General features: G+C 45.1%; 2 protein-coding genes across 4 annotated transcripts in view; both read left to right on the forward strand.

Moving 5' to 3' along the window:
• Window positions 1–23: 23 nt before the first annotated feature.
• LOC123762579 (uncharacterized) lies at window positions 24–4,417 on the forward strand. Of its 2 annotated transcripts, none has more exons than XM_045749160.2 (4): window positions 24–177; window positions 1,200–1,310; window positions 2,322–2,493; window positions 3,680–4,417. In XM_045749160.2, exons 2-4 carry the CDS (start codon window positions 1,200–1,202, stop codon window positions 3,814–3,816), a joined length of 420 nt encoding a protein of 139 aa, XP_045605116.1. In that variant the 5' UTR covers window positions 24–177; the 3' UTR covers window positions 3,817–4,417. The 2 variants fall into 2 exon arrangements, with proteins under 2 accessions (XP_045605116.1, XP_045605115.1); XM_045749159.2 differs by having other exon boundaries at window positions 55–177; window positions 1,133–1,310.
• A 7,457-nt stretch (window positions 4,418–11,874) lies between these two features.
• The window catches only part of Top1 (topoisomerase 1), a 39,893-nt gene continuing 25,232 nt past the window's right edge, over window positions 11,875–26,535 (forward strand). The window contains exons 1-3 of one of the 2 annotated variants that reach the window (XM_045749158.2): window positions 11,875–12,014; window positions 12,284–12,311; window positions 25,685–26,313. In XM_045749158.2, coding sequence (XP_045605114.1) covers window positions 11,880–12,014; window positions 12,284–12,311; window positions 25,685–26,313 — 792 coding nt within the window. In that variant the 5' untranslated portion in view covers window positions 11,875–11,879. The remainder of the gene's footprint in view (window positions 12,015–12,283; window positions 12,312–25,684; window positions 26,314–26,535) is intronic. The other variant, XM_069332453.1, reaches the window with a different exon arrangement.

A 26,535-nucleotide genomic window follows, 5' to 3' on the forward strand; every position in this document is an offset into this window, starting at 1 on the left:
TTATATGAGAAAATTCCTGTTTTGAATGAACAGCATGTACAAATTTATGAATGCGTCGATCGCTGGATGTAATGGACTTGAGTCGAGGACGGGTTGCGATGCCAGTTAGCAACTGACAAGACATGGAGGAAGGTGTGAGAGCGCCTTAAGGTTTATATATACGGATCATAAAGGAAGGTAAATAATTTGAAAATACATTATATCGAGCTAATACCTCGGTTCACTTAGCAGGAAATGGGGACCCGGCACCTATTGTGGGTTGCATTAAAAGCGAGTCGTTGGCCTAGGCCCTTAGAACAGTGGATTCCTATCGTGGGTCCATGAAAGAATTTCAAAGCGACTATCATATGTAATGTATTGTACTTTAACAAAATAAGAACACTTTATCATGAGAATGTTGAACTCATGTCTGCTGCTTTCATTTACATGCAATGTTAACAGAAAACAATGCAGGGTTTGTGACATGAATGTATCTATTTGTCGCAGCAGCTGCTGTAAATTTTCCTAGCCCAGTCTATTGTGTAGCAGGAGTGTGCAGCCGAGAAGGTGGCTGTAGGGGGCCCATAGGTGAGGTGGTTGTTGTAGGGGGCGGGGCACAGGTGAGGTGGTTGTTGTAGGGGCGGGGCACAGGTGAGGTGGTTGTTGTAGGGTGTGGTAGTAGGGGGGGGGGAGATACAGGTGAGAACGTGGCTGTAAGGGGAGGGGGGAGCTACAGGTAGGAACAAGGGTTCCAAACTGTTCTGTAATTCCGCTCACTTGGTTTTTATAAACTCGTGTCCTCGACTCCATTCTATACCTTCAATGGCGTTCATATTCGGATGTTCATAATATTCTCAACTTGGATTTGAATTAACAAAATGTTGTTCCTTGTTACTATGCAATATTTTTTGTCGCTGCCATGAGTCCCGAGTGTGACGTGCAACATACAGTTGAACAGTGTCAACTATGCAAGAAAACTGAGAACCAGTTGGACGAGTGCCACTTGAATTGCTATCTCGATAGCTTGTCCATTTCTTTTTTAATTCTTAATTCACATTTGCTCGACAATTCATATTGTTAATCTGGGTTCAATCTGATGTTTTTTTTTTTTTTTTTTTGAGATATATACAAGAGTTGTTACATTCTTGTACAGCCACTAGTACGCGTAGCGTTTCGGGCAAAGATGTTTTGTTTTGATGTATGATGTACGCGGCTGTCAGATGAACACTGAAGGTGTGAAGGCGGCATCCAGCGAGAAGGACCCTCTGGTGACCAATGAACTAACTACTATCCTGAAAGCATTGCTAATGACCCTCATGCCGAGCCTTACGGTAAGTGATGTAATATTCTTTGATTCTACATATTTCATGTGAATGACATTTATAAAGATTAATAGTTTAAAGTGCATTATTATGTAATGCTGCATAACGTAAATAATTGCTGGTTTATTTCTACAGTTGAAAATTGTTCATTCAGCATTGACGACATTTCACTATTGTTTAATAATTTTAGAGAATATTTCCTTAATATATTTGTGCTTGTCAGCGTATGTGTTCTTATCAGAGTCCCTGAATTGGTAAGTGAATGAGTAAGTGAAATGTTATACTACGGACCCGGCTAAAACCTTTTGGGTACATTGTGCATGTATTAAAATTGATTTAGTACAGTATTTTGTACTTTTGTATTTTGTATCATATCTGAGAGTGAGTGTGTCTAGGGTGGCCCCGCGGAGACCTCCTCCCTGAGCACGGCCTGCTCCTGAATAGCGTCACTTTTGGCTCGTATGCGCGCTAGGGCCAAATTTGGACGTAATTTGAAATGAAATACTCAAAAACTTGACGTACTGTCCCGTTTTCTGTTTGAGTTGCCCGGCTTGCTCGGAAAGGTTAGGAGAGGAAACTTTCAATTAACGTTTTTCATAACGTTTTGAAACTTTGAGTTTCCTGCCCACCTAACCTATCAGAGGACCCTTAACTTACTGTTGTTGAAAAAAAAATCCCAAATTTATTTTCATTTTTTTTTTTTCATTTTCAAATTACGTCCACTTTCGGCCATACTGGTAAACGGACAAAAGCGACGTTATTTTTAAGAGGACAAGTTGCGAATACTCTGAAGCCAACTCATGTTAACTCGGGCACTCGCAACCTTTCCTGTATTGATCTTTCTTTCTGATTCTCTCATGTGGAAGGTTCTCGATGACCTCCATAACTGTGATCATTCACCTATCCTATTATAATTATACTGTACTTGATATTGCATTTTATTTAGGATTGTTGGAAGTTGCTTTGAATGTTCATGAAACTCTGGAAAAGAAAATGGATAACCGTTAATGTGCCTAGTAGGATGAAGAGGCCATGATGGGACTGGGAGGTGAGGCGCGCGCAGCAGGGTTGTGGAGCATCATCTGGCCGGTGATATACAACCTGCTCTCCATATTCCTCCTGCCATTGGTCAAGATTACCATCATGACCCTTATCTCTCTTACCTTCAGGACACTCTGCATCGCCTTCTTCGGTGAGTGAGCAAACGTGCCCGCTTCCAGGCGTCGAATCTTCTATTATTTTTATAAAAATCTATAACATTAAACAAATCCACAAGGGCCGTGACGAGGATTCGAACCTACGTCCGAGATCATCCCAGACTCTGCCTTTATCGACTGAGCTACGACATGGTCAAAAGAGTTGAAACCGAAGTTTTATTGAACTTCGTCACGGCCCTTGTGGATTTGTTCATTTGATGCATCACGCTATTGTGATGTGTGTGTAATCTGCAAGATTGAATCGTCTGGAAGACTATAACTGCCTATGTCTAACCTGGTGGATTTTTTATTGTCGCTCAAGAACAAATGGCAAACGCCAAATATATACAAAACGTGGATCATAAGTATAGTGTTCCATCTCCTTTCATTATATTTCCCTTTTGATGTGACTAATGCGTGCTTATTACCGCCCCCCCCTAACATAAACACATGCGTCGTTCATAGGAATTGAGAAATTACAGCAGCAGCTCACAAGAGCTGTTAATTTTTATACCCGCCTGAACTCGCTCAAATATGCCTGCCTAACCAACCATCGAAGCAATACAGCAATTTTTAAATTAAATTTATCAATGAACAAAACCACAAGGCCCGTGACGAGGATTCAAACCTGCGTCAGAGATCACCCCAGACGCTGCCTTAATTGACTGAGCTACGACATGGTCAAAACAGTTGAAACCGAAGTTCTACTGAACTTACTGGATCCTGTAGCCTCTCAGACACAAACCAGGGTTTTACACAACTCCCCCATGCACTCCAGCTATGTCAATAGGCCGTTCTACCTCTTCGCCTTTACTTCATTACTTCATTTGACCATGTCGTAGCTCAGTCGATTAAGGCAGCGTCTGGGATCTCGGACGTAAGTTCGAATCCTCGTCACGGCCCTTGTGGATTTGTTCATTGATGCATCACGTTGTAATTTCTGTGTAATTCAATTTATCTTTTTTATACACCCAACACGACTATTTTGTAATCCGAAATAGATACATTGACGAACAATCCTGTTTACAAATCAGTATATAAAGGTGTTTTCTTTTAAACTTTTGTAATTTGTATCCATTGTTTGGTGTTACATTGTGTTTATATATTTTGCACCTTATTATTCCTCAGTGTATTCTACGCCGTAGACCACATAATTACTTTAATTTCGGTTCTTATTTGCAGGGGAGCACACCATGGCAAAGATTGTGGGCAGTGAGGGCTACATCTACTATGCCGTCATCATGGTCTCTAACTACATTGGCTTCACCCCAGTCACCCGCTTCTACACGAACTCTCTCTACAAGCTGACCAGTTTCTGACACATGCCTCAGGCATAGTAATGACTCTTAAGACGAGTGCACTAGTGCAGAAACATCTGGGGAAAGTTTTATGAAGTTTACCATCCCCAGGAGGACGTCGGAGGGATTGCTACTGTTTGAGAGAATAATCGGTGCGTTAAACATCCAGGGACGACCATGACTCGTTCTGAATCCAGGACGTTCCGACTAAGTCCAAAGAGCATTAAAAGCAAATGAAGTTTTGAACAGTCGCATGATGAATTGCAGTCTGGAATGCACCATGCCACACTACTGCCTGGAATCGCTTTCAAAACTTGCTGTGCAATCCGGAATGCTAATTTAGGCGTTTTGTACAGTCTGAAACAAGCACCATAGTTAACAGGACAGTCTAAGCTTCCAGAGCACATTTTGTAACTTGAACCTCCACCTGAATTGGCTGTTCAGTTAGACCACCAGGATGCATTATGCAATTAAAATTGTCAGAAAGAACTGTACAGTTGGGACGACCATCATGGGTAAGACTGTAGTTTGTGACGGTTACTTTATCGGCAGGCCGTGTTGCCCTGCTTCAACTATGTATATGTAACACACTGATGGAAAATACAAACTATTCTACTTTTAACTAATTGTTTTTATCATTTCAAACGCGTAAAGATTTCAGTCACAAATTGGCATGGATATTCTCTGATTACAGAAGATCAGAAATATTATATCGACCCCAGTAGGTAACCGTTATCTCCACGTTGGACCTCTCTGCCTCTTGTCACATCCCGTGACACACGTCTCACCTAAGGTGTGATGTCGTATTCACAACGAATTTTCAAACTTGACACCATCTAGACAATAACTAGACACTAGAAGCTGAAAACTCTCGTACTTCATTTTAAAATGAGAAGAATCTGCCTTAAGTCTGTAACGTACGCTTATGTTACGCTGTTGAGTAGATTAGTGTTCAGTGGGTTTTCATATTTATTTAGCAGTCTTGGATACAGCAGTGTCGTAGACGTTGAGACGGAGCTTGAAGCAGAGCAGAGAGCTGAGTGAGGCCGGAGTCGCAGAGCTCTGTGGGAGAGCGTTGTAGCTGGATGCGGTCCTAGTCTGCTGTCTGTTCTGTGTCGAAGCTGTAGCATCTTGGGGTCGATTAAAACTGCATACGCAGAGTGCTACATTCTTGACTGGAAATTGTACTGTTGGCTATTCTCATATCGCTTGCTTATATTCGGCGACTACTTCATCTTCCTCCAACCAGGATGGAAAGAATGTTACCTGTAAATAGGGATAGGATTATAGCTTGTGTAGTTAGTGCTAATTAGTGATGCCAATGAGACTGGAGCGAGTATAAGGTTTACTCGCTACAAGTCTTTGAGCCACAAACCACCTTGTGGGCACTGCCTTGATGTGGCAAGGGGAAAATTTGAATACTGGTGAGGGAGGCTTTATTTTTTCTCAGAGGTTCTGGGGGTACTGGAACCCGTGTGTGATGTGACCGGCACGCCTGCCGGAGAGGTAGCGCGATCCTCATTTTCACTACGGCCTTGTATTATCTGTCGCTACCCCATGAATGATTCTGGGTTCGTGGTGATAACAGCAGCGTTACTCAATATTTTTTTTGTTTAGTTCATTTATTATGCAGCCCATGCCCATCCTGTGGGCGTTAGTGGGAACAATTAGAGGCAGATAATGGGTTTAGGGACTGAACTCTATTTTCTCCAGGTTGGCAGACTGCACCAGGATTCAACAAGTACATCTTTTCTCTAACTTTACCCACATTTACTAAACAGTTTACCAGCATCGAAAGTGCCCAGTCAAATGTTAGTTATAATCACCCTAGTACTTCGGAGCTCATAAACTGTTTAATATATGTAAACATAGTCGCCAAAGATTGAGAAGATGTACAGGTTCTGATGAATCCACGCCCACTCAATGTTTTGTTTCTCACGACTGGTCTTGCTTGCCTCAACGACCGTTTATATGAATTCACCAATCGGAGGGTAGCATCTTTAATGGTTCCTTCCTAGAGTTTGTGTGACGTCGCCAAGGGAGTTGATTTGGTATCACACCCAAGTATTAATACTCTGGTTAAATTCCATGTAATCCGCTATTCACATCGTTCGGGTTTTCCACTACCCAAGATGGCGCCATCACTTGTGAGCTATCTACAAGCTCAATATAAGGCTTCTCCCTGACCTTGTAACATAACCTGATATTATACGTTAGCCATTGCATAATATCTAGAGCAATATTTGGTCTTTCGTGCACATATCACTTTGCATCTGGAGTGTGCACTTTACTTGATATACACTTTCACAAGCTGCTGGTGATTGTATATTTAGAATGGATTGAATTTTGTTACCATTTTTTTGTATTAGAATGTCATCAGCATTCAGCTTAAGAGTCGTCGTCACACCTGTAGCATGTGGTGTCACAATATTGACTTCTATCCTCTGGTGCTATTCTGTTAATTCGTATAATTCAATAAAAGAACTAAAAACTTCCCCTTTAATGGGGTTCCTAATTTAAACATCTTTTCTTTAAACATATCTCTGATAACATACTTGAACTCTTCATTTCCCTCCCAGCTTCTGGAACGATCGGAGTTAATAATAATAGATCATCTTCTAATGAAAACGACTCCCTATGATCCAACATTCCTAAGACGCATCGTAGAACAACAAATGAGCAGCAAAGCAACAACAGAAGCCAGCCATATCTTCACAGAAGGGTCGGTGAACACAGACTCTGAGAGTGCTGGACATGCTCTATACACGGAATACGAACATACATATTGGAGACTTAACAGACCCAGTATGTTTACTTCACTATCTTCTGGAATGTGAAGCGACCAACGACCTTAGAAGAGCTTTAAGAGTCCCTGAATCTTGCAGTAACCACCCTGAAGCCATCAACACAGCCACTCTTCTGGTCAAAAAAGGTGTCCAGCAGCTGGACACCCTCACAAACACTGTCAAGCAGTATCCTTCCCCGCGATAGCACGATTGACGATTAAAATGCAACCTCAGAATACTGAAAAGAATTACTGAACAAAAAATTGTACCACTTACGGGCTATTCATGCCCGTGCCCCCTTTTGGGTGGCTTAATCTTCATCAATCATAAGTCAATTACTCGGTATCTTCAACCCAAACTGAGCTGTTTGTCAAACAAATTCCATTCGCACATGTGATTGCACAAAACACTCAAAATGCAATCATACACACAGACTCAAAAGTTGTATTTCAAGTATTAGGAAAGAAGCGATGGAAAGACAATGTGGAAATATTCACCACATGTATCTAGGAGCAATAGCTAAAACAGTAGCTAAAGGCAAAGGGCTTAACATAACCTTGAACTAGATCCCATCCCTTACTGGAATCCCACTAATTAAGAAAAGCCAATAAAAGCTAAATTGGTAACTCGTCATCCAATGATCCACAAAAGAATCCAGCCAAGACTAGAATACCTACAAGAAGCACATTACCAAAAAGCTCACGCACCTCAACAAAGCCCATCTAGAACAGCAGAAATATCGCCCATTGCTAGGAAGGTTTCATATTCCAAAAGAAATCCACAGGAAAATGGTACTGCGATTGTATAGGCTACGCCTAGGTTACAGATGCACGTACGAAATTAATGAATCCAGATAGTGCGCATGGGTCTTCTGTCAGTCACAGAAAAATCTTCAAGCTTCACTATCTCCTGCAGCGAGAAGCCACCAACGATCTTAGAAGTGCTCTAGAAATCCCTGAATCTAGCAGTATCCCTGAAATCCCTGAAGCGGTCAACACTGCCACTCTTCTGGTAATAAAAGGTGTCCAGCAGTTGGATACCATCATAAATACTATTAAGCAGTATCCTCCCCCAAGATAGCAGCCCACAATATAAAGCCTGGCAAAGTAAAGTGTGCCGTATACTGCGTGTCCAGTGTGACATGCGCACTCAACACACGGTACAGATCACGCACGAATCACTCGTGACACGACATCAGGCTACTGTTTCCGGTGTCGCCTATTGGGTGGCTTAGCCATCATCATCATCATCATTATTATCTACCCCTGATTAAAAGTTTGGAGGGTGAATTGAACGGATGATATACATGGGAACTGTGAGATCTCTTACCGATATATGCTGCACCTGTCATTTTTTGTTTTGGTCTAGGCTGGACAAAACAAAATGGTGAAGGTACAAAACAAAGCCATATAAATAATTTTAGGATGACCAAGAAATATTTACACTGAGGTAATGAGGATGGAATTAAACTTGCAGAGTATCTGTGGGACAGTTTCTGAGATAAATGTAACTACGTCGATTTGACTAATGAGAGGCGGGGAAGCTAATAAATTCATCCATTCAATACAAAATAAAAAAAATAGTAAAATAAAAAATAAATTTTAAGGTATAACAAGTGAGATGAGAACTTTTTTTAATGTTACAAAATATGATGTCTTACGAGAATTAATGTATTTCATTATTCAGAAAACAACTTTACCCTGGGAAAAATATAACGCGAAGGTACTCACCTAGTTGTGTTTGCGTAGGTTGAGCTTTAGCTCTTTGGTCCCGCCTCTCAACTGGTGTACAGATTTAAAAACAAGAAAGATTACGTACAAGACGTACATCTGATAGCAATATATGATGTTTATTGCATTGCAAACACTGCATGTTTATTGTGATGATTGGGTTGCCAAGGACGGACAGGCAGGATGTAGGTGGAGTCATGAATATGGAGTACTTTTTTTTTATTAGCACGCTTAGGTATACCCAACAATGTGCTGCTACCCTATTCTATATGTGTATTGTAGATCAGAAACCAGCTACAAGCTCATCCAACATCCACACCTCACAGGACGGCCAGTCATACATGGAATTAGGAGAGAACATGAAATGTAAGGCTGATCTATTAACCTCCATTAGCAAAATTAGGGTACAGCACAAGAATCTCTTCCAATATTCGTGAGTAAATGAAATAATCACAGTACTCAAAGAACCTCATATCATTTGGTCTGAAATCACGGATAACAGGGCTATCACAGATATAGTGTTGGTGAGAATGCCCCAGCTCTTGTTCACATAGTTTACAATTGGAATGTTCCCTATTGGGGGATTCATTACCTGCAGCCACCTGCCATAGATATCGATATCCCAGCCTAATTCTGGCAATTACAATGTCACACTGTCTAGTGGATGTTTTATGCTGCCTGTACATATAATTATCGGTTCTAATGATTGATGAAGATTTATGACCAAGAGGTGGCACGGGCATGAATAGCCCGTAAGTTTTTTTTGTTTTTTTTTGGAGTGAATGTATACTGTGTGCTGAGGTCGCATCTAAATCGTCAGGCTGCTATCACGGGGAAGGATACTGTTTGACAGTATTTATGAGGGTGTCCAGCTGCTGGACACCTTTTTTGACCAGAAGAGTGGTAGTTTTGATGGCTTCAGGGTGGTTATTGCAAGATTCAGGGACTCTTAAAGCTCATCTAAGGTCGTTGGTTGCTTCACATTCTAGGAGATAGTGAAGTAGTGACCTTTCTGTGATTGTTTGACGAACTCTCTCTGGGTTCACCAATCTCCCAGTTGCATCTGTAACCTAGACGTAGTCTATATAACCGAACTGCTATTTCCCTGTGGATTCCTTTTGTGATATTTAACCTGTCTAACTTTCGGTTCTAAACATGTCATAGCTTTTTATACTCGTGCTTTCTGGCCTTTGAGTGTCATTAACTGCTCTTCTGCCTTCTCTAATTTCCTGAAATATTACGGTTTTTTCAGCAGAGATTGGAATGCCCATATCTAACTCCATTTCGAATATGGAGTACACTGACATCGGCACAGTAGAGATTGATATTGGACATTGCTTAACTGATAATATTTTTCCAACGCAGGCTGAACTTCAAGCTTTATCAGCGATCTTATAGGAAGTAGTAAAGATGCCTATTTTTATATTGCTAGTATAAATGAGCGGTTGAGTCATTAAAGAAAACCAGTGTATCAATATGTTGTGGACGAAAGTTGAGAAAAAAGATATAAAAAAGTTGTAAAGTGGGATTGACGTGGATCCCTTCACATGTGGGAATATAGTTAAATGAAGCTGTTGATGAAGTAGCGAGGAGGGCCATGGAAAAAACTATTGTCAATGTTGTATGTCAAATAATTTTGAAACAAATTAGGGTGATCCAATAGTCAAGACAACACGAACAAGGTACACATGGCATTACTAAGTACCCAAATGTACTTAGTAATTCCATATAAAGTAATTCATACAGAGCTTCGAAAAAACTTTAGACATTACCACCATTCTTGGGAATTTGTACACAAAGTTAAGAGGTGGGACCAAAGAGCCGAAGCACAACACTGGCAAGTGCAATAACACTAAGTAGCAGAACCTGTGCAGAACAAATTCAGGTCTTAATGCTACCGTGCAAACTCCAAAATAAACTTTACTAAGGCGTAAAATATAAATATAATTAATTAATTAATAATTTATTTATTTAGTTATTTATTTATTTACTTATTTATGTGCGGGTGAGCGAGTTGTAGGAAGCTAGGTGTGGCCAATAACTTGCTGGATGAGCGGGTGGAAAGCGAGACTGCAGTGGGTTTTTTTTTTTTTTTGCAGGGATATTCCTGCGCGGGCCCTAAGCCTCTGGCTGGCGCTAAGTGTTGCTTGTTTCAGTTTTACTTGGGCTGAGTGTATTTATGACTCGTATGGTCGCTTCAGTAAGAGTTTGCCCCCATGTGCTTAACAACTTCTGCTCTGTTGAATCTAAGTTGAAATCTTAATAGGTTTGTAACTGGGCACTGTGTTAGATAATGTTCCAGTGGTCTGTCTGGCATTTCTCTACAGTGCTGACATTTCCTCTCATCTTCCGGAACCTGTAAACCTATTTCCCATGCACATGGGTATCCAAGCCTGATATAATGTAAGTTCTGTTGTTCTACTGCTCCCTTTCATCAACATAAGTGGTCAGACTGCAGTTGACTGGGAGGACCAGGTTACACACACCCAACACAATGATCTATCAAGCGCTCACCTCGTACTTAATTATCACGTCCTCATTACACATATGGTTGCAATTGTGCCGTAACAATATAATAGGAAAATAACACACGGGTTCTCATCTGTGTCTAGGATATCTGCACAAAAAATTAAATCAAATGATTTTCTTATCGGGAGAAAAAGATAGAGGTAGAGAGGGGCCGATAGATGGATATATAGATGGATAGATGAGTAGGTGGAAGATAGATGAGTAGATGGATGATAGATGAATAGATGATGAAACGCTATGCGTGTTAGTGGCTTTACAAGAATGTAAAAACTTCAATGCTATGTACTCTCATAAACGCAATGTAACTTCTATACATATATATGTATATACATAAATAAATGATAAATTGATGGATATATAATATATATATCCATCATATAAGTAATATGAGTAAATGGATGATACATGAATAGATCATAAATAGATGGATGATAGATGACCAGATCATAAATGGAAGGATAGATGAATGGATAGATAGATAAATAGACAGATGGACGGATAGATGGATGGATGGCTAGATAAATGTGTGGATGGATTGATGGAAAAATGTATGGGTAGATGGATGGATGGATAGATAGATAGATGCGAGAAAGACCCAGACAACTCCGGGTATCCTCCCTAGACTATAGTGACTAGATAAAACTATAGGGACTAGATAAAGTATATTAATGTTTGTGTTTCTATTCAAATTACCAGCATATAACATTGGCAATATATCTATCTACTTGTTTTAAAATGTGAATTGTAGTTCTTAATTACATATAGCAGTATCTGTACTTGAGTATTTGTCAATCAATGTAGCTTGATATAATTTAATTTTAAATCATCAGCCAGAGAGCTGCACGTGTCATGGTAGATGTACAATGCTATATAATAAACATTCTTTACTAATATCAAGTATTGTAGCTTTCAATATTTTAATTAAAGTAATGAATGAAATAAGGAGAATTAAATATGTATCCGAAAGAAATAGTAAAAACGCTAATTTGTGGTAAAAAATAATAATGTTGTGATATTGAGGGTGGTATTAGGGAGACGCATGCGCAGTGGGCCGCTTACTGTACTCTGTCTCTCGCCGCCCCGCTGGACTCTGTTGCTGGCGGCCGTGTGGGGACTTTGTCAAATTTCAGTGCTGTTGTTGGTGATGTCCGAGATGGACGACTTTAGCCAGCCGGTGAGTTATCCATTAAGTTCCTTTTCGATAATGTTCATCATGTAGCAATCCAAAGTGCCATGAAAATGCCGAATTTGGAATATTTAGCTCTTGTAAGTGTTGTGATCGCAGACTCCTATGTAGAAGATGGCCGCCGAGACTAAGTCCGTACGTTGAACCCGTTTCCTCCATATGTGGAGCACGATCGTTATTACAAATTATAGTGATATTTGCCATTTCCCATATCTGTGAAAGTTTTGTGTTTGAAGAGTGCTGTTTATTTGTTTCAGGGAGGAGGGACGGAGTCATTATCGAACGGTAAGTGTTGGTGGGTGAGCCGTGTAGAGACAAAGTCCCAAGCTGTGGCAGGACTTTGTCTGTGGCAGCCGGACACACCACCTGCCTCGCTCATCACGCCATTTTCTCCCTTCTATCATATTTGAATATTGTCCTTGCCTATATTAAGTTTGTATTAAGTAGTTTTAGGATTTAAACGTCAAGTAGTTAATTTTTGTTATAATTTATTATGTAAGTGAGATGGGTGGCGGATGGCGTGGGGAGTGTGTGTCTGGGCGCCCTGTAGCCTCGCCTCCCAGGAATTTCCCAATGTGGTGGAGGCCGTGCTGAGCCTCGTGCTCCCTCACCACCCATTGCTGGCCCTTCACCCCTATATGGCTGCTCCCAGCCTCCTGGTCATCATGTGCTCTTATAACTGACCATCATGATGCTCATTAACGATGATGCAATTAATCTGCGTTGATAGCCACACGCGTCTAATTTTTACTCCCGAATATTAATGTTGACGGGGGTCGATCATATTCACTAGATGTAGAGTATGTGCTTCAACACATGGTGGGAATGTGTTCGCCGAGTATGGGATGCTGAGCGCCGAGTATTGGTCTAAGTTGGTGCTGGCGTCCGGCCCGGGCTTGCTAGCCTGCCACATGACACTTGTTTCCATCCTGCATGTTGTTCAGGTCGGGGAGCCCCCCCCCCCACCACCACACCTAAAAGCGCCTAGGTGTATAGTAGCAATAGATGCTTAGGGACCCACTGTGTGCTAGCTGTCCTTATCCGCGTGCATTTAAAGTCGCAGCTGTCAAGACCTTTAAACATGTTCCCTGTACCCTACACCCCTCTGCCACCCCCATCCAGCCCCCCCTCCCCAACACCACCACAACCATTCCTCCTCCAATCCCTCCCTCCCCCCCCCCCCCGCCGTCATTTCCGCCCCCCCCCTTCCCCAACACTACCACCATCTGCCCCATTTCCGCCCCTTTCCCATCCCTGCCTCATCTCATCCCAAGTTCCCCCACACCATCCCAAACTCCCCTAGCTACTCCACCCCAAATTCTCCTAGCTACTCCACCCCAAACTCCCCTTGCTACTCCACCCCAAACTCCCCTTGCTACTCCACCCCAAACTCCCCTTGCTACTCTACCCCAAACTCCCCTAGCTACTCCACCCCAAACTCCCCTAACTACTCCACCCCAAACTCCCCTAGCTACTCCACCCCAAACTCCCCTAACTACTCCACCCCAAACTCCCCTAGCTACTCCACCCCAAACTCCCCTTGCTACTCCACCCCAAACTCCCCTTGCTACTCCACCCCAAACTCCCCTTGCTACTCCACCCCAAACTCCCCTTGCTACTCCACCCCAAACTCCCCTTGCTACTCCACCCCAAACTCCCCTAGCTACTCCACCCCAAACTCCCCTAACTACTCCACCCCAAACTCCCCTTGCTACTCCACCCCAAACTCCCCTAGCTACTCCACCCCAAACTCCCCTAGCTACTCCACCCCAAACTCTCCTAGCTACTCCACCCCAAACTCCCCTAGCTACTCCACCCCATACTCCCCTAGCTACTCAACCCGTTCTCGCAAATTTAATAAGTCAATATTGACTTATTAGTTGCGTGCATAGGTGACATACTAAACATAATAGTTTCCCTTGAAAAGCTTCATAGAAAACACCGACCTTACCTAACCTACTTAGTATGTTAAAATAAGCATCTTGTAGCTTCGTAATTACAATTGTTACTTAACCTATTATTGGTATAGGTTAGGTAATAATTGTAATTACGAAGCAATAAGATGCTTATCTTAACATACTAAGTAGGTTAGGTAAGGTCGGTGTTTTCTATTAAGCTTTTCAAGGGAAACTATTATGTTTAGTATGTCACCTATGCACGCAACTAATAAGTCAATATTGACTTATTAAATTTGCGAGAACGGGTTGAGCTACTCCACCCCAAACTCCCCTAGCTACTCCGCCCCAAACTCCCCTAGCTACTCCACCCCAAACTCCCCTAGCTACTCCACCCCATACTCCCCTAGCTACTCCACCCCAAACTCTCCTAGCTACTCCACCCCAAACTCCCCTGGCTACATTCTGGCAATATTTTGTCACCTGTCTCCGACTGCGACCCCTCGTAGTTTGTTTGGGACGGGCGTGTACGGGCGCCAACCGTTCACGCCCGAATCTCTTATTTCAATTTTTCTTTAAAGATGAGGTGAAGGGAATGATGGTGTGTAGCGTCCAGCAGGTGTCTGGCGGCGGCTGCTTACTCATAAACCTGTTCAATTTTCTCAGTCACAACTTTAAACTTTCTATCTCAGAAATTATCCTCCTCCAAATTCCTCCCCCCTTCCGCGTCCTCGTCCCTCCCCCTGCGTCCTCATTCTCCCCCTGCGTCCACATTCCCCCCCCTGTTTACATCCCCCGCCGTCCACATGCCCCCCGCCGTCCACATGCCCCCCGCCGTCCACATGCCCCCCGCCGTCTACATCCCCCCCGCCGTCCACATCCCTTCCCCGCCGTCCACACCCCCCCCGCCGTCCACATCCCCCCCGCCGTCCACATCCCCCCCCTGCCGTCCACATCCCCCCCCCCGCCGTCCACATCCCCCCCCCGCCGTCCACATTCCCCCCCGCCGTCCACATTCCCCCCCGCCGTCTACATCCCCCCCGCCGTCCACATGCCCCCCGCCGTCCACATGCCCCCCGCCGTCTACATCCCCCCCGCCGTCCACATCCCTTCCCCGCCGTCCACACCCCCCCCCGCCGTCCACATCCCCCCCCGCCGTCCACATCCCCCCCCTGCCGTCCACATCCCCCCCCCCGCCGTCCACATCCCCCCCCCGCCGTCCACATTCCCCCCCGCCGTCCACATTCCCCCCCGCCGTCTACATCCCCCCCGCCGTCCACATTCCACCCCCCCCCGCCGTCCACATTCCCCCCCCCGCCGTCCACATTCCACCCCCCCCCCCCCCGCCGTCCACATTCCCCCCCCGCCGTCCACATCCCCCCCGCCGTCCACATCCCCCCCCGCCATCCACATTCCCCCCCGCCGTCCAATTCCCCCCCGCCGTCCACATTCCCCCCCCCCGCCGTCCACATTCCCCCCCCCCCCGCCGTCCACATTCCCCCCCCCCGCCGTCCACATTCCCCCCCGCCGTCCACATTCCCCCCCCCCGCCGTCCACATTCCCCCCCCGCCGTCCACATTCCCCCCCGCCGTCCACATCCCCCCCGCCGTCCACATTCCCCCCGCCGTCCACATCCCCCCCCCCGCCGTCCACATTCCCCACCCGTCCACATTCTCCCCTCCCCCGTCCACATCCCCCCCTCGTCCATATCCCTCCCCTAACTACTTGGGGTGGACGGTAAAGGGACGGTCTCGCTTCATGCAGGTCGGAGTTCAATCCCCGACCGTCCAAGTGGTTAGGCACCACTCCATCCTTGAGTGGTGCTTAACCATGACGCTTTCCCTGGCCGCACAAGTTACAGTCCCGCTCCTGTGCCAGGTAAGTCCACTACTGGCTCACCATAGCCCGTGCTACTTGGAACGTTTTGTTCCCAGTAGCTGATCTTAAACAAAAACAACAACGACACTTTCCCCTGATTATTCCCTCCGTCCCCCCCTCCCGCGTCCACATTACCCCTCCCTCGCGTCCACAGGGGTGCTAGTGGCTGAGTGGACAGCACACTGGGCACATAATCCTGTGGACAGAGGCTCGATTCCCGGCGCCGGCGAGAAACAAAATGGTCAGTTTCTTTGACCCTGATGCCCCTGTTACCTATCAGTAAATAGGTACCTGGGAGTTTGACAGCTGTTACGGGCTGCTTCCTGGGGGGAGGGGTTGGAAAAAAAGTTAGTGCAGTAATTAGTAACAGTTGACGTCCCATTTATCTTTCTCTTTCCTTTTCTTTCTCTCTTGTCTCTTTTTTTCTGGTCATTGTCTTCTACGTTCCCTTGCTATCCTCTTCTTATTCCTATTATTTCTCATTCGGTGGTTAATAGGAGCTGCCTCGTATGGGCCAATAGGCCCTCTCCAGTTCTTATTCCTACTACTATCCCCTCTACTACACTTTGCTTCTAACTGATTGATTGATAAAGATTAAGCCACCCAAAAGGTGGCACGGGCATGAATAGCCCGTAAGTGGTGGCCCTTTTGAGCCATTACCAGTATCAAGAGCTGATATTGGAGATCTGTGGAGGTGCGACTGCACCCTGCGTGATGGGAGATGTCTCCCGTGTGCTCCTCACCTCTCTCTTGCCCATTTATTGTCTCTACTTCCTCATCACCAACTTAACCAAGGGAGACATCTCCCGTCACGCAGGGTGCAGTCGCACCTCCACAGATCTCCAATATCAGCTCTTGATACTGGTAATGGCTCAAAAGGGCCACCACTTACGGGCTATTCATGCCCGTGCCACCTTTTGGATGGCTTAATCTTTATCAATCAATTCCTCATCACAATCGACTTGAGAATGGTCCAGGACGGACCGAAATGTGGTCGTCCCTTCACCTTCTAGTGTGTGGTCTGGTCAACATGCTTTAGGCACGTTATTGTGACTCATCGCCTGATTTATTGACAGTTGAGAGGCGGCCCCAAAGAGTAGAGCTCAATCCCGTACCTACATAACTGTCCGTTCGAGGGACGGACAGTTATGTGGACGTGGGGGGGAGGGAGGTAGGGTTATGTGGACGTGGGGGGGAGGGAGGTAGGGTTATGTGGACGCCGGGGGGGGGGGGGGAGGAGGGACGGACGGTTATGTGGACGTGGGGGGAGGGAGGTAGGGTTATGTGGACGCAGGGGGGGGAGGGTTATGTGGACGGGGGGGGGGGGAGGGAGGGAGGGTTATGTGGAAGGGGGAGGGAGGGAGGGTTATGTGGACGGGGGGAGGGAGGGAGGTTTATGTGGACGGGGGGAGGGAGGGAGGGTTATGTGGACGGGGGGGGGGAGGGAGGGTTATGTGGATGTGGGGGGAGGGAGGGTTATGTGGACGGGGGGGGAGGGAGGTTTATGTGGATGTGGGGGAGGGAGTGTTATGTGGACGCGGAGGGAGGGTTATGTGGACGCGGGGGGGGGGGGGGGGGAGGATTAAGTGGACGGAGGGAGGGTTATGTGGATGCGGGGGGGGGAGGGAGGGAAGGTAATATGGACGTTTTCATATTACCCTCCCCTACCTCCAAATTACCGTCCCCCATCTTCAAATTACCCCTCCCCCTCTCGAACCCCCTCTATAGTTTCCTCACCCTCCGCCTCCACACTTTCCTAGCCGTTGCTACATAACCCTCCACATTACCCTACCCCAGCTTGCTCAGTACCATTGCCCTCCCCCACTCCTCCACGTAATTCACAATCCCTCCACATTTCCTTCCCCACCTCCATTTTACTCTTCCACCGCCTCGACATTAATTACCATCCTTCTGCTCCTACCCATTTACCGATGAAGTCATACAGGCAAAGAGGAAGGGTAATTTCCTTTTATTCCCCTTCTTACCCCTCTTTCCTCCACCTTTCTCTATCACACTCTCCACCTTTGTTCCCCCTCCCGCCCTCCCCCTCCTCCTCCATCTTACTGTATCCAAACATGCAATGCTGGCCATGACTTCTGCTTCAGTTCTCCGATATTTAAATTAGGACAATTTAGTTTGACTTTCTAGTGTTTGTGTCTGTATAATTTAATCATTTATTTTTTACACCTCCCATTTTTTTGTGAGTTTAAAATGTAGAATTTTAAGATGAACCTACAAGGTATTTGTGTGCGGACTCAACCCACGTGCAGAGGTTCAGGGTGGAGAGAGTTGCCATAGTTACTCTGACGCCCAATATTCTGCACACTTCCCGGAGCTGAACATTGATCGCTTATTTTATTTATTTATTGATTTTAGGAATAGGGATTATCTCTCTTTGTATAACAACTTTGTAAATGGGATCGATTTTCATTTCTGTTTTTAGGTTGGTAACTGAATATTAGTTGTCATTTTTTTTTTTTTTTTGTATATCGTACTCGCGCAGTTGCGCTTGCGGGGGTTGAGGTTTGGCTCTTTGGTCCTGCCTCTCAACTGTCAATCAGGTGGTGTACAGATTCCTGAGCCTATTGGGCTCTATCGTTGACTTTTTTCACATTACCCTCCCCTACCTCCAAATTACCCCTCCCCCTCCAACCTCCTCTATGGTTTCCTCACCCTATCTGGATGTGTACCTTGACTTAGCAAAGCTTTTGATACAGTGCTACATAAAAGACTGATAAAAAAAATAGAGGCTCATGATATTGGGGGTGCTATATTAAGTTGGATTAGGGCATGGGTATTCCAAGGGAAACAGAGTTAGTATAAATGGGGTTAAGTCAGAGTGGGATAATGTTGTTAGTGGAGTACCTCAGAGCTCTGTCCTGGGACCTCTGTTGTTTATAATATATATAAATGATTTAGATTCAGGTTTGAGTAGCAACATCTGCAAATTTGCAGATGATACAAAAATCGGTAGGGAAATTAACACGGAAGACTACTCACTATCACTTCAAGTTGATCTAAATAGGGGTTTGAAATGGTTAAAAGATTGGCAGATGCAGTTTAATGCTGATAAATGTAAAGTACTGAGGCTAGGTAATGATAGAGTTACAAGATACGAGCTTGATGGTGTTGAGATTGCTTAGTCGGATTGCGAAAGGGATCTGGGAGTTATGATTAGTAAGAATTTAAAACAAAAGGATCAATGCATGAATGTTCGTAATAAGGCAAATAGGACACTGGGATTTATTAATCGAAGTGTTAGTAGCAAGACACCTGGTGTTGTTCTTCAGCTATATCTTGCCTTGGTTAGGCCCCATTTAGATTATGCGGTTCAATTTTGGTCGCCATACTATAGAATGGATATAAATTCACTTGAACGTGTCTAGCGTAGGATGACTAAGTTAATTCCCCAAATTAGAAATCTTTCATATGAAGAAAGATTAACAAAGCTTAAGTTGCATTCACTGGAAAGGCGAAGAGTTAGGGGTGACATGATAAGGTTTACAAGTGGATGAATGGACATAACAAAGGGGATATTAATAGGGTATTAAAAGTATTAACACAAGACAGAACACGAAACGATGGATATAAATTGGATAAGTTTAGATTTAGGAAAGACTTGGGTAAATACTGGTTCGATAACAGGGTTGTTGATTTGTGGAACGAATTACCTCGTAACGTGGTGGAGGTGTGGTCCCTCGATTGTTTCAAGCATGGGTTGGACATGTTTATGAGTGGGATTGGGTGGTTATAGATAGGAGCGAGCCTCGTATGGGCCAATAGGCCTTCTGCAGTTACCTTGTTCTTATGTTGTTCTTCAGCTATATCTTGCTCTGGTTAGGCCCCATTTAGATTATGCAGTTCAGTTTTGGTCGCCATACTATAGAATGGATATAAATTCACTTGAACGTGTCCAGCGTAGGGTGACAAAGTTAATTCCCCAAATTAGAAATCTTTCATATGAAGAAAGATTAACAAAGCTTAAGTTGCATTCACTGGAAAGGCGAAGAGTTAGGGGTGACATGACAGAGGTTTACAAGTGGATGAATGGACATAACAAAGGGGATATTAATAGGGTATTAAAAGTATTAACACAAGACAGAACACGAAACAATGGGTATAAATTGGATAAGTTTAGATTTAGGAAAGACTTGGGTAAATACTGGTTCGGTAACAGGGTTGTTGATTTGTGGAACGAATTACCTCGTAACGTGGTGGAGGTAGGTTCCCTCGATTGTTTCAAGCATGGGTTGGACAGGTATATGAGTGGGATTGGGTGGTTATAGATAGGAGCTGCCTCATATGGGCCAATAGGCCTTCTGCAGTTACCTTGTTCTTATGTTCGTATGGGCCAATAGGCCTTCTGCAGTTACCTTGTTCTTATGTTCGTATGGGCCAATAGGCATTCTGCAGTTACCTTTGTTCTTTTTCCTGTTACTATTCCCTCTACTGCACCTTACCTTGCATACCTTTTTGGCTTTCTCCTCACCTCTCTCTTGCGTATTTATTGCCTTCATCTCCTTCCCTCATCACTATCGACTTGAGAATGGTCCAGGACAGACCAAAACGTTGTTGAACCTTCATTTTCTAGTGTGTGGATTGGTCAACACCTAGTTGTACAGGTCCACTTAGTTGTGCTTGCAGGGGTTGAGATTTGGCTCTTTGATCCTGCCTCAACTGTCAATCAACCGGTATGTATTCACCTAGTTGTACTCACCTAATTGTGCTTGCAGGGATTGAGTTTTGTCTCTTTGGTCCCGCCTCTCAACTGTCAATCAACTGGTGTACAGATTCCTGAGCCTACTGGGCTCTATGGTATGTATTCCATATTTGTATTGTTGTATTCACCTAGTTGTGCTTGCAGGGGTTGTACTCTGCTGTTTTGGCCCACTCTCTCAATTGTCAATCAAAGATCTTTTTTTTTTGTTTATTTTTTTATTTTTTTCTTAACACACACATGAGATTATGGTACAGAGCACCACTTGGTTTCCGAACTTTAGTTATCCGAAACTTCCAGTTTCCCGATTGGGGTTGGGGAGTCATGCTTCCGGAACAAAGTTCGGGTAGGAAGGGGTCCGCCAAGCGTCACGCCGGCTTGTGGTGGTGGGTGGGCGATGGTCCAGTTTGCCCACTGTGACTTCACAGATTCACGGCCTATTATTCCGATTATTTTGAATTGCCATAAGGCTGGAATGTTCATTCTGTGCTTTTGTTTTACATATCTGCACATTCAAGAAACATCTGTGCACCATGTTGGCTCCAAATGCACGCATTGCGTCAGTGATGGCTGACTGGTGGGTGGATGGACGATGGAGTTTAGGTGGGAGGCAGTATGAATGAGGGGGGGGGGGGAGAATCAGTGAGAGAGGGGGGGAGAGAGATGCTAGGAGGGAGGGGGAGGTAGGGAGAGATGTTAGGAGGTAGGGAGAGATGCTAAGAGGGAGGGGGAGGTAGGGAGAGATGCTAGGAGGTAGGCAGGAAGGGATGGAAGTAGTAGTGAGAATTAGGGAGGGAAAGGCAGGCTGGCAGGCACAGGCAGGCAGGCACAGGCAGGGAGACAGGCAGGCTAGCATGCAGGCAGGGAGTGAGTGGTAGTCACGCGGTTGAACCGCGTGACCTTGAGAGATGGGATGTAGGGGGGCGGGTGGTTTGTTGGTGGTGGGGGCGAGACCGGCTCATTCCCGAAGATAAGCCTAACACACACTACCCGTTAGCATGATGGCAGGGAGGGAGGCAGGCTGGCTGGAAAGGAAGCAGGCTGGGAAGGAGGCAGGCTGGCAGGCTGGGAAGGAGGCAGGCTGGCAGGCTGGGAAGGAGGCAGGCTGGCAGGCTGGGAAGGAGGCAGGCTGGCAGGCTGGGAAGGAGGCAGGCAGGCAGGCTGGGAAGGAGGCAGGCTGGGAAGGAGGCAGGCTGGCAGGCAGGGAAGGAGGCAGGCTGGCAGGCAGGGAAGGAGGCAGGCTGGCACGCAGGGAAGGAGGCAGGCTGGCAGGCTGGGAAGGAGGCAGGCTGGGAAGGAAGAGGCTGGCAGGCTGGGAAGGAGGCAGGCAGGCAGGCTGGGAAGGAAGCAGGCTGGCAGGCTGGGAAGGAGGCAGGCAGGCAGGCAGGCTGGGAAGGAGGCAGGCTGGGAAGGAGGCAGGCTGGGAAGGAGGCAGGCTGGGAAGGAGGCAGGCTGGGAAGGAAGCAGGCTGGCAGGCTGGGAAGGAGGCAGGCTAGGAAGGAAGCAGGCTGGCAGGCTGGGAAGGAGGCAGGCAGGCAGGCTGGGAAGGAGGCAGGCTGGGAAGGAAGCAGGCTGGCAGGCTGGGAAGGAGGCAGGCAGGCAGGCTGGGAAGGAGGCAGGCTGGGAAGGAAGCAGGCTGGCAGGCTGGGAAGGAGGCAGGCAGGCAGGCTGGGAAGGAGGCAGGCTGGGAAGGAGGCAGGCTGGGAAGGAGGCAGGCTGGGAAGGAAGCAGGCTGGCAGGCTGGGAAGGAGGCAGGCTGGGAAGGAGGCAGGCAGGCAGGCAGGAAAGGAGGCAGGCAGGCAGGCAGGAAAGGAGGCAGGCTGGGAAGGAGGCAGGCAGGCAGGCAGGCAGGCAGGAAAGGAGGCAGGCTGGGAAGGAGGCAGGCAGGCAGGCAGGAAGCGATATATGGGTGTTGAAGTGAGCCGTGAACCACGTGACCTTTGAGAGAGTGTGTGTGTGTGTGTGTGTGTATGGGTTTGGGGTGGGGGGTGGGGGTGGTGTGTCGGTGGTGGGGGGAGAGGGGGAGGTGTGTCGGTGGTGGGGGGAGAGGGGGAGGTGTGTCGGTGGTGGGGGGAGAGGGGGAGGTGTGTCGGTGGTGGGGGGAGAGGGGGAGGTGTGTCGGTGGTGGGGGGAGAGGGGGAGAGGGGGAGGTGTGTCGGTGGTGGGGGGAGAGGGGGAGGTGTGTCGGTGGTGGGGGAGGGACCGGCTGACTCCGTAAGCCTAACCACACTCCACAGACCTGTGACCCAGATTTGTTTCTTAAATGTACAGTACATCATCGTAAATTTTAGGCAGGATGTTCCTGCAGGCTGGCAGGAAACATCCAGAGGATGTTTGCCAGACGTCTTAATAATCAGTTAGGAACAATTAAGGACTTTTATAAAGCGGATCAGGACTTCACTTATTGATGAGTACAATCAAAACACGGTCGCATTTACGCCATGAACCTGACGATTTTTTTCCCTAGAGTTTTTTTCATAAATTTTTCGGAAAAATTTCTTTTTACATTTCTAGTTTATTTTTTCCCCTCTATTTCTTGTATACGAACTTACATGTTAACCGACGGGTCTCGTCCCCAAGGGGTTCGGAAACCAAGTGGTGCTCTGTAAGAGCAGACAAAGATAAATCTCGATTGTTGGTACTGAGGGGCTTCAACTTTAAGGCAATAGACTGGGAGGCCTACAAGACAAGAACAGAGGACATTTGGCAGAGTTGTAAACCTCATTTTGGAGACATGTATTAACATGTCAAGCAGGCCACAAGAATGAAGGAAGAGGATGTTCCGACAGTACTGGATCTAATATTCATCAGGAAAGAAGGGGGTATTTGACATCCAGTACCTTCCTCCCTTGGGGAAAGAGTAATCATGGCTAAGCAAGGAAGTAAATGAGATGTATGCCAAATTTTGCAAAATATACAATGAAGGCACACAAATATTCATACCAAAACAGATGCAGACCTACCTGCTTGATGGGGTTCTGGGAGTTCTTCTGCCCTAGGCCAGGTTCAACTTGTGAGAGTTTGGTCCACCAGGCTGTTGCTTGGAGTGGCCCACATACCCACCACAGCCCGGCTGATCCGGAACTTCTCTTATAAAACAGTTCAGTTTTCTCTTGAAGATGTCCACGGTTGTTCCTGCAATATTTCTGATGCTCGCTGGGAGGACGTTGAACAACCGCAGACCTCTGATGTTTATAGTGTTCTCTGATTGTGCCTATGGCACCTCTGCTCTTCACTGGTTCTATTCTGCATTTTCTTCCATATCGTTCACTCCAGTACATTGTTATTTTACTGTGTAGATTTGGGACTTGACCCTCCAGTATTTTCCATGTGTATATTATTTGGTATCTCTCTCGTCTCCTTTCTAGAGAGTACATTTGGAGAGCTTTGAGACGGTCCCAATAATTTAGGTGTTTTATCTTGTCTATGCGTGCTGTGTATGTTCTCTGTATTCCCTCTATTTCAGCAATCTCTCCTGCTCTGAAGGGAGAAGTGAGTACTGAGCAGTACTCGAGACGGGACAACACAAGTGACTTGAAGAGTACAACCATTGTGATGGGATCCCTGGATTTGAAAGTTCTCGTAATCCATCCTATCATTTTTCTGGCTGACGCAATATTTGCTTGGTTATGCTCCCTAAACGTTAGATCGTCGGACATCATTATTCCCTTGACATGCTGTTTTCCTACTATGGGCAGATTCGATTGTGTTTTGTACCCTGTATTATGTTTCAGATCCTCCTTTTTGCCGTAGCTCGTAGCTGAAATTTATCACTGTTAAACATTCTGCTGAACAATCGAAAACTTTGTTGATATCTGCTTGTTTTTCAATGTCTTCAGCAGAGGTAATTTTCATGCTGATTTCTTTCTAACGTCTCTGTGGCTCATCTGGGTACTAAGTTATATGCCGCTGACGATATCCTTTTGATGTTGGCCTCTGGGAACAGGTTCGGTGTGATATCGACCCCCAGATCTTTCTATTTGACTCTTGTCAAACTCTGTGTGGGAGTTTTGTCGCTTAAGACTGTCTCCCATTGAATGGTTGCAAAGTCTACATTTATTTTTTCCCAGTCGATCCTCTTATTGTTGAAATTGATTTGATTGAATACTCCTTCTCGCTTATTGGGTCTCTTAGACCTAGTACCGTTATTTATGCTAGTTTGCACTTCAATGAGCTTATGGTCTGAGTATGTAGTATATGAGATTGTAATGTCTCTGATTAGTTTATCATTGTTTGTGAATAACAAGTCTAGTGTGTTTTCGTTCCTAGTTGGTTCTGTAATCTGTTGATTGATCGAGAATTTGGGACTTGATTTGTCACAGAATCTCAAAAGTTCTCTGACCTGTGGTTGGTTATTTCCCGGTTCATTCCCTGATATGATATTTGTGTTTACCATTCTCCATCTTAGACTTGGTAAATTGAAATCTCCAAGGAAGATAATATCTGGAGCTGGGTTCATTAGATTATCAAGGATGTTCTCTATTTTGTGCATCTGCTCTGTGAATTCCTCAAACGTTGTATCCGGCGGTTTATATATTAGAATAATAATTAGGTTTATTTTTGAATGTTTGCAAATATGAATGATTGTCCATATTGTTTGTCACTTCTGGAAGGTTTTGGTAGTTCCAGTTTGGTAGTTTTTTCTCCCTCTCTACCAGAGGGTGGTAGTCTCTGTGTAGTTGGGGGGTGTAGTATGTATGAGCTTGATGACAAACCGTAGTCCAGTCTCGGGCATTTCCCCCTCTCCATTCATACTCCTGCAACGTTTGTGCCTATCTGTTTCTGTCTGCCTCTAAAAAATTTCCAGGGCTATTCTCTCTTATATAGCACTGTGTACCTCTGACATGGAAATCAGGGCAATGAAGATCATAGCAAATATGATCTTCATGATCATATATTTGTCTAACATAGGTTAGACAAATATATGAATGAGATTGGGTGGATATAAATAGGAGCTGCCTCTTATGGGCCAATAGGCCTTCTGCAGTTACCTTCATTCTTATGTTTTTAATTAATATTAAAAGGAGATGGAGGCTATACAGTACAGTTTAATTTTTTGTTGGTTGATAAATATGTGAAATAGATTTAATATATTAATATAAGTACACAGTATAAATCTGAAAGGTATTGAATGTATTTAAATTGATTAATAACATATTTAATTGCAGGAATGCCCAATGGTATTTCAAATGGCACTTCAGAGCATCGTGAGCATAAAGATCATAAGCATAAACACAAAGACAAGGATCGAGATCGGGAGAAGGACCGCCACCGTGACAAAGATCGCCACAAGAGTTCCCATAAGGATAAGGACAGGGATAAAGACAGACATTCGTCATCCAGTCATAAAAGCTCTCACAAGGATAGGGACCGTGACAAGGAACGCAGCAAGGATAAGGAACAGAGTGACAAAGAGAAACATAAAGAGAAAGAGAAAGAAAGAACTGACAAAGAAAAAAGCAGAGATAAGGACAAAGAAAGGAATGATAAAGACAAACACAGAGATAAAGACAAAGAAAAAAGTGACAAGGACAAACATCGTGACAAAGACAGAGATAAACATAGAGATAAGGACAAAGAACGTAGTGATCGGGAAAAATCTCGTGATAAAGACAAGGATCGCCACCGTGACGAGAAGAAGCACAGCAGCAGTAATGGCGAGAAAAAGGAGCGTGACAAAGAACGTGATAAAGATCGTCACTCTTCCTCCAGTCACAGAAGTTTGCACAAGGAAAAAGATAGGGACCGTGATAGGCACAAGGACAAAGAGAAGAGTCGGGACAAAGAAAAAGAGAAGGTACGTAAAAGAGGTGCATTTGTCCTATTAAAGTTTTTTGAAGATTTGCCACATAAAACCTGATATAATGAATTTTTTATCTATATAAAAAATGTTTAAATTTTTTTTTATTTTTTATCTTTTATCTTTTTTATAGCCTCCAGTTATTGCATTTTTTTATAAATATATTTCAATAGATAGTCAAACTATAAACCATAGTAAATAGGTAAATGTCCTGTATTG

The sequence above is a fragment of the Procambarus clarkii genome, chromosome 27, assembly GCF_040958095.1.
Source record: "Procambarus clarkii isolate CNS0578487 chromosome 27, FALCON_Pclarkii_2.0, whole genome shotgun sequence".
Taxonomy (NCBI): Eukaryota; Metazoa; Arthropoda; class Malacostraca; order Decapoda; family Cambaridae; genus Procambarus; species Procambarus clarkii.